This window comes from Kwoniella newhampshirensis, chromosome 4 (assembly GCF_039105145.1).
Source record: "Kwoniella newhampshirensis strain CBS 13917 chromosome 4, whole genome shotgun sequence".
Taxonomy (NCBI): domain Eukaryota; kingdom Fungi; phylum Basidiomycota; class Tremellomycetes; order Tremellales; family Cryptococcaceae; genus Kwoniella; species Kwoniella newhampshirensis.
The window spans coordinates 869,523-884,496 of NC_089958.1; the positions used below are offsets into that span (position 1 = coordinate 869,523).

Here is a 14,974-nt window from a genome sequence, read left to right on the forward strand (position 1 = left end):
TTACATCTTGTGCGACGGTCAGGCAGGCTTGTGCCGAGCTCCAATATATGACTGTAGATCTGCTCCCCCTACCCAAATCTCGACTTGGCCCTCTTCCTCAGCTCCAGGTATAGTATCCACCATCACCATGTCCACTCCGTTTCCTCTCAGCATGGACCATAATTCTCTCTCTGCCTCATGACGCTGTTTATAAGCCAACACCAGTAATGGAGGAACATCCAAAGGCCTGGACGGGGGTTGAAGGAGTGTGGTGAGCGTCTGGAGGAGAGAAGGGAAAGCTGAAGTGTTGTACGTGACATCGGCGGCTCTGTGCGTGATGAGAGAAACGTAAATCAGTATAACCCGGGGAAGATCAGCAGTGACAAGTTGAGGCAAGAAAGACTGGTCCATGAATGGAGAGGCACAGCTGCCTGTTTTGCTGAAGACTCACATGATGAGTTCGGGCCATCGAGACGCTACCCAAGAAGGGATCGGTTGATCCCAATCCAACACTCTAGCGTCGACATGTACCTGCCTCTTCCTCGGGGATGATGGTGCGCCGTCGCCGTCTAATTCCGCACTGCTCAATGACCTATATTCCAAGTCGTTCAGAGCGAGATTCTCATCCATTAAAGGTATTGCTGATTCTGCGAAAGGCGCAAAGGGTAAGCTGATCGCTCGAAGGGAGGCGCTCAGATCGATTGAGTTGAAGAAGATGGCAGAATCATGTTGACCAAACAGCTGGAGGCCAGACACTGACCTAGATCAGTCGCTGTGATCTCCCTTCTCCCAATGGAGAGATGGTCATCTTGAAGAGCCAGACCTAGAGCAACGGAAACCAGACCCGTCCCGCTCCCTATCGATCCATCGATCAATCGAGCAGACCATCAGCGTCGTTGCTCGCCAAGATGCGATATTGTCAATTCATTTGACACATACCTAGTTCGACCACTCTAAGATCGCGCTTTGTGTTGAGCAGATCGATCACTCTCTTCCCTAATGGGTGAGAGATGGATGAGGAAGATGGTAGATATCGGAACAACCAAGATGAGAGAGCGAGGCCTGAATCCCAGATCTTCTGTTGATCGATCGACATTCAATTCTTGTGAATCAGCTCAGTTCCACTTCGACCAACATATGAGATTGAGGCAAGAAGGTGACAATTCGCACCAGCTTGCTTGCCTGTCAAGACAGTTCGTCAGGACCTCACTCACCTTGTCCAGATCGAACGAAGTCTGTTCAACAATCTTCATCCTCCTCCCTGTCTCTCCCGGTATCATCCAATCCCGCGTGATCCTCCCTTGTTTTGGACCCGTCTCATCTTTTTCTTTTTCCTTCCCTTTCCCTTTCGCTTTCCCATTCTTCACAACCTCTTTGGGATCCGTCTTCCCCGCTCCTCCTCTATTGCTAGTGGTAGATCCCATCCCTCGTACTGGACCTACGGTCGAAGAATCTGGTCGAACCACGATGATCCCTTCGCTCCATACGCCCAGTGGTAGCCCGGGTTCATCACTGGTCAAATCTAATAATGTTGACGATGATGGTCCAGCTGTTCCATTCGGCGATGACGATGCAGACGAGAGGGAGGGGGAGAAAAGGCCGAGTCTCCATCGTTGGCCGATCTGGAGTCTGGGCGGTAAGGGGATATGTAAGGTCCTGTAGGTGCTAGCGGGGGGCAAGAAAGTGGTGAGTTCTTGAGAGGGCAGAGGAGCAGCGGGGGTCGTGTCGAGAAGCTGTTGCCATTGGTAGTGGATTGTGGTGGGTTCGTATCGTAGTCTACAGATGGTCAGTCAGATTAGGCAAGGTCTCATCAAACAACCGTAGACGTGAAGCTGGATAGTAGCGATGTATTGATTGTACTTGGGCAACTGTCATTGAGAACGATTGTATGATGAGATCGCAGAGGCGGCAGAGAAGACACTCACTCTGTCCGCAGATCATTCGCGACCTGAGAAGTTATCGTGATCCCATCCGCCGTGCTCGCCACTGATACAGGCGGAGGTCGAAGAAAGGAGATGTACCAGTACATTTGTGGTATATCGCTCAGTATGGAAAATGAAGCGATGCGAGCCTTTGCAGCTGTCTCAAAACCTTGACTCGATGTCGCTTTGTGGACTCGCCCTCAGAGCCGGAGTCGAGTCGAGGCGAGCAGATGTGACGAGGTGAGATGCAGGTCAAGATCAGAGATCAGTCGGGTTCGTCAGAAAAAGAAAAAAAAAGAGTTGAAACATTACTTCGTTACTACCAAAATTCTAACTTTGACGCGAAACATCTCCCTACTGTTGTTGTTGTTGTCATGTTATCTGCGCGACCTGAAAAAGATGACATTAGATGGCTCTGGTAGACTACGACTCGTCCCCGTCCTCGTCTTCGGAGGATGCAGACACTCTGGAGAACACGACCTCTCGTTCGAGCGCGCAAACTCGCACGGCTGCTGGGGATCCACCTGTCGCTAAGCGGTGAGGAGTCGAGATCCAACGAATCACCTTGCTCTCGTTTCGCTGACTGGATCAATACACAATTGCAGACCAAGGAAGCTGCCAGCTCTCCCATCTAGTTTTGATACCGGCGAGTCATGGTAGAGGATCTCCGTACTTGACACTGATTGGCTCGACGCAGTACCGAAAGATGATCCGTCTTTGCATCAAGGACGGACGCGGACGCGACGATACGTTGATGGGGAGTTCAACACACACGTTTACATCCCATGTAGGTCGATCACTTCGTCGTCACCTAGCCTTCGCCTCCTTCGTTCCTGTACCTGGACGGAGGGACGATCCTGATCGAAGACTCAGGCTGACCTCGACATTGGATCAAACTTCCGCAGTATCCATCCCACCGTCTCTCCGGACGACCTTGAACTCGGCCATATCGTCTCTATCTTCTTGTCTCCCGGATCACACGATCAATCCTCTCATTCCTTCCTTGCACGTCTCTCTCACTCAACCATTGCCATTACGTCGTCATCAGATCCAATCATTTCGAGATGAACTCAGACATAGACTGAGTCGTGACAACCCAGATCGCATTCCGACGACTTCTTCTGGGCCGACTCCAAATCCGACCTTGACCTCGAAACGGAGTTCAGAGTCAAGCAGAGGCACGAGCTCCTCGTTCCGTCCAATGCCGTTCAAGCTCAGCTTGGCAGGTAGATTCAAGGGGTATGCCAATCGTGTTCCGGGAGGAGCAGAGGGAAGTGGTGGAAGAGCTTTCTTGGCTCTAAGAATAGGGGCAGGTGTAGTGGAAGTGAGTCCAGTCCTATCGAGACATCCTTGCCTTATTGGATCAGAGACGTATCCACCAGCTCTCGTCTGTCATGTCGAGGGCGAATCCTTTGCGTTCCACTGAAGGCGGAAGGACTCAAAGCTGATTTGAGAGTTCTGAGTCAGATCAAAGACATCGTGGACAAGATCATCCATCCGTTACTTGAGATCGTTCATCTGCCTAGATATCATGAAAATCCAGAATTTCACACATCCATCGCGTGGACACTGATCGACTCAAACTCCAATACGAACATCGATGTGGTCGACGATGAAATGCAGATATCACCAGAGGGTGATTTCCCGGAATCAGGTCTCATCACTGTCAAGTCTCGCTCTCCATCATCGTTAACACCTCCAACAGAATCTCCTCCATCGAAGGAGAATGCTTCGAGCATGAAGACACCGTTAACCGACGCTATCTTTACCAAGCTCAATGACGAGTTCGAAGCCAAGATCTTAGCTTGTCAGCCTCGTGGTGGATGGATCGTAGAAGCGCTACATCTCAAGGTCGGCAAGGAGATCACTGTGATCCCCCTCGCTGCGTGATAGCTCTGTAATTACGTTTTGCCATACGCAAAGTTGTATCTGTGTTCCCTATTCCTTCTCTATCTCTCCACACAACTCTCCTAATCTATCCACTTCTCCCTTTTCCTTTACGCAGCTCTCTCGCGCAGCTACAAGGGGTGAAACCCATGCCCACCGTTGATAGGTACAGGAACTGGCTTGAACCTCCTCAAGACTTCAGTCTCCCATTCTTTCAGTGGACCTTCCCTCTTCCTCGTCGTCACGGCCTCTTGACTATAGTACATATGGATATCTTCTGCACTCATCCCACTGGCGATTGCATCTTTCCTTTCCTTCTCATCATGAGCTTTATCGGCCACTTGCTCCGCGATGGCTCTTTCCCACACGTCCCACGGAACACATCCTCCCGTCGGTCCCGTCTCGCTGATACTGACCAAGTCTGGTGTCTGATTCCCGACCATCTTGACGGGGGATGTTGTCGATGCGGCAGAAGTAGACAGAGCTTCTTCATCGCCATAGAGCGAGAATTCGCCTTGTCTCGTTCTTGTCAATTTGACAACATGGGCACCACAGCCCAAGGCAACTCCTATATCGTGCACAATCGATCTCACATACGTGCCGCTCGAGACGGTCATTCGGACCGTGAATGTCGGCGGTCGTAAGCCTGTTTTGGGCGAAACCTCTGGATAATCCGGACTATCAAGGGCTTTGGCTTCCGCATTGATCACCTCGGCGACTTTTGCTTCTTCTTCTGGTTCTTTTTCTCCGCCTTCCGCGCCCTTATGCTGAGCCTCGTGGACGATATCCGTCAATTTCCTAAACATCTCCTTTCCTTCCGCATCTAATCTCTCTGACGGCCAGCGATACTCGTGTCCACCATCGCCGGGGGTGACGGAAGCAGGTCTGAAATCGACGAGGTCAATCGAGACTTGACATTTTCGGATAGGGATAGGTCGAGGAAGCGGTTTGTTCTCTCGTGCATACTCATATAAGGGTTTACCGTCCATTTTGAGAGCAGAAAAGCTGAGTACGATACGATTTCAGTGGACAAGACCAGAACATGAGATGAAACGGACAGGCCTCCGATGGGAGTGAACCCGCTCACATAGGTGGTGTCTGTAAGATTTCTCCTCTGAACTGATCCAGCACCTTCTCGATGTCCTCCTTGGTGACATGTTCCCAAGACGCTGTCGAGATCACCGGGTCGTGCGAATCATATGAGGTAGTCGCTGCTCCGAGAAGGCCGATCGATTCATATTCCTACGAATCGTACAACCTTGTCAGCGTATACCTTGACCTGAGGATCTAAAGCTCAGACATACCTTTGAACATTCGAGGAATTGATTGAGATGTTTCGTACCCCTGTTGACGCCAATGACTACAGGCCCATCCATGTTAGCTAGAGGACCGATCATAAGGACAGAACTCCTCACCCAGAACACCATCAGCAAGAGGGTCTAATGTCCCTCCTTGCCCTATTTTCAGTCCCATATGAGTGAGGTTCTTCTTCCTCTTGTTTCGTGATTGAGGCTGCGATCGTTTGACTGGATCATCGAACAGTCTCGAATCGAGGAGGAGAGGTGTTATTGAGTCGATACATTTCATGCTGCAGTGTAAGTCGGTTTCAGCTCATGTCACAGCTGTGTAGGTGCCTGTTCGGGGCCTAACGGGTAGGAGGCCAGAGTCTTGCAGGACTGGAGTCCAACATTTCCGACCGCAGCGGCTGATCTTCAAGACAGAGATTGAGAATTGGATTCGTCATGACTCACGAGCTAGGCCCAGAAGGCTTGGCAATCGGGAACAGCCCATTCAAAGGGAACGAAGGCGTTGAAGCAGCTTTGGGCATGATGGACGTCAGACCGGTGGTACGGAGCAGAGCACCGAGAGGACGACGAGTGAGGAGCGTCGTGGTGGGTGAGCGCTCGGGCGCGGTCCTTGGGGGAGGAGTGAAGGTAAGGGTTAGATCAAGAGTTGGACCACGACTGTAGAGTTGAACTGAATGGAATTTGTCGTTGGATGATCGTGATGGAACGAACGCACTGCACCGAAATCCCAACTTTTGAAACAGATAACTGGCATATTACGTAACTCCCTTCGGCTCTCGGACTAGTTAGTGCGCGTCAACGGATGAGCTGCTAATAAGCTAATCTGAGCATAGCTATCGAACACGATTTGACCATCACCATCTCCTCCTCTCATTTGACCAACGAGACGTTACGCCTCTAAGCGGCAACATGACCCTACCTGCATCATCCGGGAGCAATACCCATATCAAGCATTACAAACCATACTTCACCCCAGCTGAAGTCGAACGACTGTCCGCCAAACAGAGGGGCAAGCTGAGCGTATCGAGGGAGGAGAGAGGACGACAGCAGGCTTGTGGGTTCATAGACGCAGTAGGGGTCAGGTGTGGTTTGTGCGTCGTCTCAAATACTTCTTTGCTTATTGACAGGGCTGACTCAGAGGGGACTCGTCTTCAGCCCTCGAAGAACGATCGCGACTGCTCAGACGCTGTATATGCGATTTCACCTCTTCTTCCCGTACAAGGACTTCAACTATGTCGTGGGTGTTCACCACTTTCTCAAAGAGAGCTGCTTCGAGCTTCAGCTGACGTGGCTTCCCCCTCTTGTGGCACCTCATCAAATAGGAAGTTTCCCTCACCGCACTCTACGTCTCTTCCAAACTCCACGACACGCTGAAGAAACCGCGCGATATTATCCTTTCTTCCTTCCCCATCCGGTTCCCGCATCTCATACGTAAAGGAACGATAGACCCCGCGACCGCCGAAGCGAACGGATTGGAACGTGAACGGAAGCAGGTTCTCAGTATTGAAAGATTGGTTCTGGAGACGATGGGCTTCAAGTTCTCTGTCGAAGTCGGATTGAGTGGAGTGGTCAAGATTGGCAAGCGATTAGGATGTGAGTTGACTGCAGATCTTGATGGTTCAGCTATATGGATCTTCTCTGGCGATGACTGATGTTCTCCTCGTAGTGGGTAGAGATTTGTGCGAAAGTGCATGGCGAGGTGCTGTAGATTGGTGAGTTACAGATCGTAGACGAGGATGTTAGATCTACGCTTACATCTCCTTCATAGCTATCGGACGCAAGCATCTCTATCATATCCCCCGCACATCATTGCTCTCGGCTCGATATATACCGCATCGCTACTCATGCTCGAAACGACCAAGTTTGAACCCGCTCTCTCGTCCAAAGGGGCCGAGGAGAAACCCCCAGCGCAAATTGCGCACTTATTGAGCACGAGTGGAGACTGGGAGAAGGAATATTCTGCTACTGTGGGATCTGTCGATGGTGAGCTAAATCGATGAGTGGGCTGATCAAGCTAACGCGGTTGATTGTGATCAGATATCGCACATGCCCTCATTGACCTGTACACCATCATCCTGTCTACTCCTTCCGAGGGTCAACCCAATATCCACACACCGTCTCCTGTCTCGCCAAAAGAACCACTGCCGACGTCTTCCCAAACGACGTCGACCTCTACAACATCCCCGACTGCTTTCCGTTTACCATCATTCTGGTCATCGCAGACTCTCACAGAACTGAAGATTCATCTAAGAGATCGTCGACCGGGAAAGGTGGCTACCATCGGGTGGGCGAGTGCGGGCGAGGAAAGTCATCAGGTCTCAGAGGACGAAGCGGCAGAGGGGATGGGGAAGAACGATGCCACGGTAAGATTTGTCTGGGATAGGTAGACGGGATTCATTCCGATTTGTACAGGTAGGAAAGATCATGTGAATGCATGAGACTGTGAATCGTATTATAAGAGTATGTGATTGGAATCAGACTAAACTACAGGGACTTCCCAACCCGCTACTGTGGAGTCAGACGCATGCTGTCTCTCTGCCAGTGGCCTTTTTCCCGCTCTCATTCCGGCCGCTCTATCCTCTCACCCTCCGCTACGATCGGATTTGATCCACGCCTCCCGACTCCGACGCTCTCGCCTCTCGAGACTTGTTCGCCCTCGGTGTCGACCGGATCATTTTTAATGAGCAGCCTTCTCTTCCTGGTATACCTCCTCGTGAGGAAGATCAGCCAAAGGAGTACTCCAGCTACCGCCGCCCATAACGAGGAAGGGGAGGAAGACGAGGTAGATGAGATTGAAGCCGAACAATGCCCATCCGAGACCTTCAGTTCCCTGTGGAATGAGTAGAGTGATCAGTTGTTGTTCTGCAGAAAAGGACGATGGGCGTAACTTACTCGGAGAACACCACAGACATCGCTGTTGTCGACAAGGGTAAGGTTACAGTATTGAGTGTGGTGACGAAGGACAGTCAAAGCGACGATAGAACCTGTATAAACAGAATCACGCCCCGTCACTTCAGTGACTCTCATCATTTTCATTTACTGTCCAGTCAAGTGTGGGATCGCACTCACCAAAGGTGAACGAGGCAAAGAATCCAGTAGCAGCCATGACGGTACTCGCCGAGTTCTTCTTGCCCTTGCCGCCGGACATGAGGAGGTAGAGGGTATACATGGATTGGAGGAGGGAAGAGACCAGCAGGGCGATGACGGCAGGAGGTCGAGTATGCGAATAGTGTTGGACCTTGAGAATCATGATGATATCGAGGATGAACTGGGTACGATGGAACGATCAAGTCAGCTGATATCCAAGGCATCGTTGAAAGCTAGACGGACGGCGCATCGGGTGTCACAGAAGGTGAGGTGAAAGAGTGGGATCAGCTCGTTCGACTTACGCATGAGTAGGCGACAACGAGGATAAGACCAAGAAGAAGGCCTTTGACGGGTCGGAGGCTGCGTCGTGGAGCACGGATCAGTAAATATGAGCAGTCCGATGTGGACAGGGATGGGACACCTACATTGACATGTTGGTCGTCGAGAGTGATTGGATCGAACAGAGAGTGATTGGATGAGATCTCTCGGACAAGTGTTTGTAAGTATCTTATGAATTTTCAGTTGAATGAGAGAGAAGAGGGATAGAAGAAGAGAAGATCAGTGATGAGAAATGTCAGTCAACTTAAAGAGTAAAACCACTCTCAGAGAAGTCCTTTCGTGTGTGTACAGTATATCCAAGGGGAAACGTCGTCCTTCCGACCTTCCCTTCTTTGAATTGTTGCCGAAATATCTAGAAACGAGTACAGGACCGACCCAAAGTCCACCACCTGCGTCATTTTCGCGCTGAGGCCGTCGCTCGTCGCCCTTCGCCCTCGTGATCCGACCATGACTCGATGATGGCATACGTGGTTTTGACGTTGCGTGGTGAACCGTTACCGACTTGGTTAGTAAGTTAAGTGAGATATTCGCCAAAATGGTAGAAAATATATCCCCGATGGCGTGCGCACCAAAGGAACACCTCCTATGCAACCAAAGCGACAATTGATGGATGCTCGATCGCAAGACGTTTGATGCCTCGTTCTTCATCATTTATATGACTGTATGAGGGATTAGGTGACCGTTGTGATACCGGGCCACAGTCATCGAAGAGGAGGTCTGGTACAGAGCTCAGCGATGGGTTGAGTGGCAAAAGAATCGAAGCCGTGCCTCATCTGTACTGCCGTCGAGAACATTGGAGTGGAATCTGATTATTCCTTTTTCCGTTATCAATAGCGGGTCTGTTCATTCGGACGAGGACGCTATCGGATGCGGATCAGAGCTATACATACTTCGGAGAAGATCGCTTGTCGACGTCCTGTTGTCCCTTACTCTGGCTCGCGAGACAACGTAGACGAGTGGTTCAACGACGTGGTCAGCACATGATGTGGGATTTCCTCCCACCGGTAACTATCTATGTTTATCAGGGATGACTGGTGTCCTGACATGACGTCGAGCGTGTTAGTCGTCCTACGCAATATGAAGATCCCACTCTACACTTCCTGTCTATCTTCCATGCATCGTGAAAGGACAAAATACGCCTCATAGTAGTCTCCGAGGTAGTGTATAGTATTGTGCATGGATGCATCGTGAGGACGAGAAGAGCGTGCGCCTCGTTCCGCTACATACGTGTTCCTACCATTCACAACCACGACTGACATACAGAACACGGGGTTCTGGCTACACCACATCACCTCGAGATCATCGTATCGATACACAGACGCCGAGATTTATTTTGGCTCTTCTGAAGTCAAGTGTACTCACCTCTAGGCATTCTGAACTCGTACAAGGAAAAGCAGAACATCCCCCCTGTATGAAAACAAATACGGTCACCGACTCATTCCACCTCCACCTCCACTTTGTCAACCACCCCGCATCGGTCAGCGATCGGTCATCATGTACCCAGTGATGTGAACCAAGGGAATGGAAACAGTAGTCATGGTCATCATCTTGAACTGGTGACTGTCAGCGAGCTCAATACAGAGAGATCCAACGTTATCGACCTGCTCTCATCCTCAATCCTTGGGTTCCTGAACAAGATCAGAATGGCACTCACACTCCAATCGACCATCAAACTTCCCAGTGGAGCGCTCATGCCCCGACTTGGGTTCGGTGTTTATCAAGCCAGCGGGACCGAATGCGAGAATGCAGTCAAAGAAGCTTTCCGTGCGGGGTACAGGCATGGTGAGCGGGTCAGAGGGAAGCCTCAAGTCGTATATGACTGATGATTGACTGGGCTTGCAGTCGACAGTGCTCAGATCTATCGCAATGAAGATAGTAGGTCTTGTTTCTGACCTCGTATGCCGTGTCTCTCCAGCTATGTGGAGCATATCAGCGAAATGCAACCGACTGACGCACTCTGGTGTCCTCCAGTCGTAGGCAAAGCGGTCAAGGACATGTCTCTCCCCCGATCAGAGGTCTTCCTCACCACCAAATACTATCCGGACGGATCGCACTCCAAAGCTCAAGTCACCGAAACTATTAGAACTTCCCTCAACAAGATTGACATGGTCAGCGAGTCTGACAAGAAGTACATCGACCTGCTATTAACTCATGCGCCGTTCGGTGGACCCAAGGGTCGCAAAACTGCTTGGGCAGCGATGGCTGAAGCCCAGAAGAAAGGCTGGGTCAAGGATATCGGTGTCTCGAATTAGTGAGTCAAAGAAGTCTCCTTATGCTCCTCTTGTAACATGAGGAGTCAGAGGTGACGAACGTACGGGGTTCGTGATTCTAGCGCTGTGAGACATCTCGAAGAACTTCCGGCTCCTAAACCCGCTATCAACCAAATCGAGGTACACCCTTTCTACCAACGACGAGAAATCGTCGAATACTGTGAAAAGAACGGGATCATAGTCCAAGCATATTGTCCTCTAGTTCGAGCGGACCCAATGGCCACGGAGAACCCTGTACTGCTGAATATCGCAAAGAAACATGGCAAGGAAGTGATGCACGTTTTGGTCAGGTGGAGTTTGCAAAAGGGGTAAGTGTGCAATCGACCTCTCGAAGCTGATTGCAAGAATGCTGATTTGCGTGATTCAGTTACATCCCTTTACCGAAATCTGTCACGCCCAAGCGGGTTGTTTCCAACGCACAGGTATACGACTTTGAATTGGACAAAGAGGATATGTCGGCCATCGACGGTCTAGATAGGGGACCTGCAGGACGGGTTACGTGGGATCCCACTACTGCTCCTTAGAAGGTTTCAGAAAGAATGAATGGAAAGCAAGCACAATTGTATGAGTATTACTCTGTGGCACGAGAAAAAAGAGGATAAGCTGGGCCATGTATCATGATGTGCAATCCTCCACATGCTGATCAAGACGGTTCAGTCGAGGTCATGACGACATGGACAGTGGAATGGTCGCGCTTGCTTGGTAATCCCTATCTGGACTGATACTCGGATTTCATTTTCCATCGGACCTGTCGCAAGCGTGATGCGGAGTCGACACGAGCATCTCGGCCTTCATCAGAGCCCGTGTCTTGGCACTTGCAGACATGCATCATCTATGCTGGCAAACGGTTTCTTTGTCCCGTTTGAAACCTTTGCCGACACAAAGAAACCGTTTGCCGAGTCGGTCACTAAGCCGTGAGTGGCGCGACAAGACCGACGGGCAGCAAGTGGCGGACGCGTGCACCACTCGTCTGGACGTCGATGAAACGTTTCATGTTGCACCATTTCAAGCTGTACCGACCGACGGCGCTCATAAGCATCACATTGGTCGGAGATGGACCGTCGGTTGGGCAACATGTATATAAGGCGGAAAGCTCACAACCGGTTCCGACTGACTCTTCGCACAGATCAATCAATCCTCAACCACAGCAATCTAAGTTATATATCCTCTTTCTTCACTGTCATACAGTGCATTTCCAGAATGTCAGGATCGCCGTCCCCAACGGTGGTGGTTACCGGTCTGAATGGGTACATAGCCACTCACATTGCTGTCCTCTTCCTCTCAAAGGGATGGAAAGTGAGAGGTACAGCTCGGTCAGCCGATAAAGTCAACCACCTCAAATCTCAGCCGGTATTCAAAGAATGGGTGGAGAAAGGTAAACTGGAGATTGCGGTCCTGGAGGATTTGACCGACCGTGATGGTTACAAGTCACTGTTGGAAGGAGTGGAGGGTGTGGCTCACGTTGCGGCACCACTGGGCTCGTAAGTCTCATCGATTGCTTCAGTACTTGACATGTAGGGCAGAAAATGGGGCAAGGCTCATCAGGTCGTTCGGACAGGTCCGCAAGCTCTTGGGAAGGATTCAAGACTCCGACAGTCAAAGGTGTCACCACTTTGCTCGAAGTTGCCAAGGACAGTACCAGTGAGTTCGATTTGCGTTGGGCACCTGTCGTCCGACCAGCCAGCGGTCTATAAAGCCACATTCACCTTTGTCTCCAGTGTACAACGACTACACCCTGACCCCGCCACATCTAACCCATCTCCAATCGGGAATGCTCAACTGTGTCAGTCCTGCACATACTAACATGCCGTGACTGCAGCTATCAAGAGCATCGCTGTGATGTCTTCAGCGGCCGCCGCTCTTGACCCCATGAAGCTTGCTGGAGCAAAAGAGACGTTCGCCGAAGACTCTTGGTTTCCATATGACGATGCCTTTTGCGCCAATCTCGATCCCAAGGAGTAAGTCTACATTAGTCATACAGTGTCTTAGCTTTTACCTCTGCTCGCCCATCAAGTCAAATACACGGCGCTGACCTGCGTCTTTCTTTCTGCCTTAACCTTGACTCAGGCCTTTCACCCCTGGGTTGTGGTATTGTGGCGCCAAGAAGTTTGCTGAGCAAGCGGCTTTCGAACTTGTGGAAACTCACAAACCTCGATGGTCACTTGCGACTCTTTGTCCTCCGAGTGAGTCTCTTGATGGTCCCAATCTGTTCCGATCTCGCTTCTCGCAAGGAGTCGAGCTTGTCTGTCTGTCACACTGTTGAGCGGGATGTCCGACTGATCGGATGATGAACCACTTGAACACCAGTGAACTATGGACCTCTCATCCAAGCGGCCAGTCCTCAAGACCTCAATAACGTAGGAGCTGCCGGAGGTTCTGTTCGGGACTTCATCTCCCTCATCGAAGGCAAGGACAAAGCGCTTCCTCCTCAGAGATCTCCGGCATTTATCGATATCAGGGATGATGCGAGCGCTTTCTACAATGCCATCGCGGGACATAAGTCGGGAAGATACTTTCTCTGTGGTCCTGGTAAGTTGGTCTTCATGTCCCAGTCACAAACGAACACATGCACCTGTCATATACAGTCCTACTAAAATTCTCATCCCCGTGAGATCAGCCAAGAAAGTCAACAGTATTCCGTGTCCGCTCCGCTCAACGAGATGGGACTAGGTGAGGTCACGCTGACAAATCACACATCGGTCACAGACTACAGTTTTCAGCAATTTGTCAACGTCTTCCGCAAACTACGACCGGACCTCGATGCGTATTTCCCTCTGGGTGATCCTACCTTACCAGACCCGAAGCCAGAGGATAGCTTCCACATCTCCAACGTCAAATCAATCCAAGACCTCGGTGTCAAATGTAAGTCCCGACACGGCGCTTCAATTTTGAGATGCGGCAGTCTTCTCGTTGGTATGCTGACAAATCTGTCTCGCTATTAGACCATTCGTTGGAAGAGACATTGAAGGACTCTTTGGATTACTTTGAGCAGATCGGCGTATTCAAGATTCCTCCTGGTTCTTGGAAGGTCTGAGTGGTTCGATCAGTCACTAGATGTGGTGCCACATAGGCAACCTTGTGCTCAAAACGATGGAATGCACGTAGTCAATTTTCATGCAAGGAGAGATGAACCTGTTGGCGAAGACCGATACACCGCAGCACTGGAAGATGCTGATGATGGCGAGATGTGCGACTGGAGACTGTATCAAATGGAGTCCTCATTGACAAGCCTTTGCACGCGATGTTGAGCAAGGCGGTAGCACTGTGAGGACATCGATCGAGACCGCCTGTTTCTAAAGTGGGTGTAGTACGATGATCGATCCTCATACGCGCGTAACGCATATCAAGAGTTGTCATCGCCTTTCCATCAAGATACATGGACCGTTTAAAGGAGACCTAAGAACTTGTCGATGTCCGCTTGACCTCGGAAACCCACTGTGTACGAAAATATCAGTACGAGGCATCCTGTTGGAGTCTTCACCGATACCTTTCTACTCACCGAACTTGTTTTTGACGGCTCCATTCTTGAACGCAACGACGGTCGGCAGCGCTGTGACCTGAGCAAAGTAACCCGATGTGAGCGTTTCGTTTCCCATGCATCTGTCGATTCGTGAGAGGGCGTCGAGAAACATCACATACCTTGAACTTGGCGGCCAACTCCGGATGTTCGTCCACATCAACTGTCATGAGATCGTAGCCTGACTCGGGGCCTGTCACACCTTTGAGCAGAGGTGTGAGGACTCGACAAGGTTGACACCAGCTATCAGATAGGTACCGGATCATCAATGCTCAATCGCATGGGGAGGGGAATGTGCCGGTCACCAGAAGTGTGTGATACTCACGCAGCGTAGAAATCGACTAGAACAGGCTTGGTGCTCGATCCGTCTAATGCTCGCTTGTTGAATGTCTGGTGGGCAGAACACGCAGTGACACGATCAGCAGCACGTCGAAGTCGATCAGTCTCATACCATATTTCTTCTCGCTGTTGCGCTCTATGCGGGGAGCAGGGGGACCTTCAGACTCACGTCCTCACTCGCATCGAGAAAATGGTCTCGAGCGATTCTGGTCGAGTGGAACGTCCTCATAGCGGCAGGTCGGAGAGAAGTGGTCGCATGTCGAGCCGAACGGAGCAGTGGTGGAAGCATCTTGGTCTATCACTTTCTCTCGAGCAGCTTTGGAAAGT

The 14,974-nt window shown here is 50.7% G+C and overlaps 8 protein-coding genes across 8 annotated transcripts; 4 read left to right on the forward strand and 4 right to left on the reverse strand.

Moving 5' to 3' along the window:
- Positions 1–18: 18 nt before the first annotated feature.
- IAR55_002306 (uncharacterized protein) lies at positions 19–2,008 on the reverse strand (the record flags this gene model as incomplete). Its single annotated transcript, XM_066945421.1, has 6 exons — positions 19–307; positions 431–626; positions 740–835; positions 919–1,057; positions 1,194–1,755; positions 1,905–2,008. 6 exons carry the CDS (start codon positions 2,006–2,008, stop codon positions 19–21), a joined length of 1,386 nt encoding a protein of 461 aa, XP_066804110.1.
- Positions 2,009–2,310: 302 nt separating this feature from the next.
- Positions 2,311–3,791, forward strand: IAR55_002307 (uncharacterized protein; the record flags this gene model as incomplete). Its single annotated transcript, XM_066945422.1, has 5 exons — positions 2,311–2,438; positions 2,507–2,547; positions 2,599–2,688; positions 2,807–3,225; positions 3,369–3,791. The coding sequence occupies 5 exons, from the start codon at positions 2,311–2,313 to the stop codon at positions 3,789–3,791; spliced, it is 1,101 nt and encodes a 366-aa protein (XP_066804111.1).
- A 128-nt stretch (positions 3,792–3,919) lies between these two features.
- IAR55_002308 (tRNA pseudouridine(55) synthase) lies at positions 3,920–5,616 on the reverse strand (the record flags this gene model as incomplete). The annotated part of the gene is made up of 5 exons (XM_066945423.1): positions 3,920–4,793; positions 4,876–5,030; positions 5,093–5,148; positions 5,204–5,376; positions 5,540–5,616. The coding sequence occupies 5 exons, from the start codon at positions 5,614–5,616 to the stop codon at positions 3,920–3,922; spliced, it is 1,335 nt and encodes a 444-aa protein (XP_066804112.1).
- A 388-nt stretch (positions 5,617–6,004) lies between these two features.
- On the forward strand, positions 6,005–7,482 carry IAR55_002309 (uncharacterized protein; the record flags this gene model as incomplete). Its single annotated transcript, XM_066945424.1, has 6 exons — positions 6,005–6,186; positions 6,251–6,332; positions 6,418–6,688; positions 6,762–6,807; positions 6,864–7,078; positions 7,133–7,482. The coding sequence occupies 6 exons, from the start codon at positions 6,005–6,007 to the stop codon at positions 7,480–7,482; spliced, it is 1,146 nt and encodes a 381-aa protein (XP_066804113.1).
- Positions 7,483–7,772: 290 nt separating this feature from the next.
- IAR55_002310 (uncharacterized protein) lies at positions 7,773–8,615 on the reverse strand (the record flags this gene model as incomplete). The annotated part of the gene is made up of 5 exons (XM_066945425.1): positions 7,773–7,925; positions 7,988–8,079; positions 8,165–8,363; positions 8,485–8,542; positions 8,608–8,615. The coding sequence occupies 5 exons, from the start codon at positions 8,613–8,615 to the stop codon at positions 7,773–7,775; spliced, it is 510 nt and encodes a 169-aa protein (XP_066804114.1).
- Positions 8,616–10,164: 1,549 nt separating this feature from the next.
- IAR55_002311 (uncharacterized protein) lies at positions 10,165–11,315 on the forward strand (the record flags this gene model as incomplete). Its single annotated transcript, XM_066945426.1, has 5 exons — positions 10,165–10,303; positions 10,364–10,396; positions 10,493–10,772; positions 10,854–11,099; positions 11,159–11,315. The coding sequence occupies 5 exons, from the start codon at positions 10,165–10,167 to the stop codon at positions 11,313–11,315; spliced, it is 855 nt and encodes a 284-aa protein (XP_066804115.1).
- Positions 11,316–11,991: 676 nt separating this feature from the next.
- On the forward strand, positions 11,992–13,825 carry IAR55_002312 (uncharacterized protein; the record flags this gene model as incomplete). Its single annotated transcript, XM_066945427.1, has 7 exons — positions 11,992–12,272; positions 12,350–12,432; positions 12,611–12,749; positions 12,859–12,974; positions 13,099–13,320; positions 13,498–13,653; positions 13,734–13,825. The coding sequence occupies 7 exons, from the start codon at positions 11,992–11,994 to the stop codon at positions 13,823–13,825; spliced, it is 1,089 nt and encodes a 362-aa protein (XP_066804116.1).
- A 351-nt stretch (positions 13,826–14,176) lies between these two features.
- Positions 14,177–14,936, reverse strand: IAR55_002313 (thioredoxin; the record flags this gene model as incomplete). Its single annotated transcript, XM_066945428.1, has 5 exons — positions 14,177–14,226; positions 14,291–14,348; positions 14,431–14,551; positions 14,634–14,698; positions 14,817–14,936. 5 exons carry the CDS (start codon positions 14,934–14,936, stop codon positions 14,177–14,179), a joined length of 414 nt encoding a protein of 137 aa, XP_066804117.1.
- Positions 14,937–14,974: the final 38 nt, after the last annotated feature.